Source organism: Merops nubicus, unplaced genomic scaffold, assembly GCF_000691845.1.
Source record: "Merops nubicus isolate BGI_N331 unplaced genomic scaffold, ASM69184v1 scaffold17458, whole genome shotgun sequence".
NCBI lineage: Eukaryota > Metazoa > Chordata > Aves > Coraciiformes > Meropidae > Merops > Merops nubicus.
Window position 1 is genome coordinate 1 of NW_008627907.1, and position 362 is coordinate 362.

At 66.6% G+C, this 362-nt stretch overlaps 1 protein-coding gene across 1 annotated transcript in view; it reads left to right on the forward strand.

The window, feature by feature from the left end:
* Nucleotides 1–102: 102 nt before the first annotated feature.
* LOC103778891 (transmembrane 9 superfamily member 4) overlaps nt 103–362 on the forward strand; it is a gene marked incomplete at its 5' end in the record, with an annotated part of 2,867 nt that continues 2,607 nt past the window's right edge. Inside the window, 2 exons of the mRNA XM_008946507.1 lie at nt 103–203; nt 354–362. The exon at nt 354–362 is cut by the window's right edge and continues 150 nt beyond it. Coding sequence (XP_008944755.1) covers nt 103–203; nt 354–362 — 110 coding nt within the window. The remainder of the gene's footprint in view (nt 204–353) is intronic.

A 362-nucleotide genomic window follows, 5' to 3' on the forward strand; every position in this document is an offset into this window, starting at 1 on the left:
TGGCTGTCTCCAGAGGGGTCTGTGCCCAGCAACGGGCTCGGGCAGAGAGCCCCCCAGCAGGTGAGTCACCCCCGTGCCCCTGCCCTGTGCTTGCTCTTGCAGACAGCCACCCTGTACCCGGGGGTCGTCTTCGGGATCTGCTTCGTGCTGAACTGCTTCATCTGGGGGAAGCACTCCTCTGGAGCGGTGGGTACCCCTCCCCTGCAGCTGCCTGGGGCAGGGGGCTGGCCAGGCTCTGGGGGGCTTGTGGGGTGGCACAGGATCAGCCCCAGCGTGGGGGGCGGTGCCGTGCTGGAGGGTTGATCTGAGCAGTGCTGTCAGCCTCACTGTTGTGACCCTGGGTGTGATTGCAGGTGCCTTTC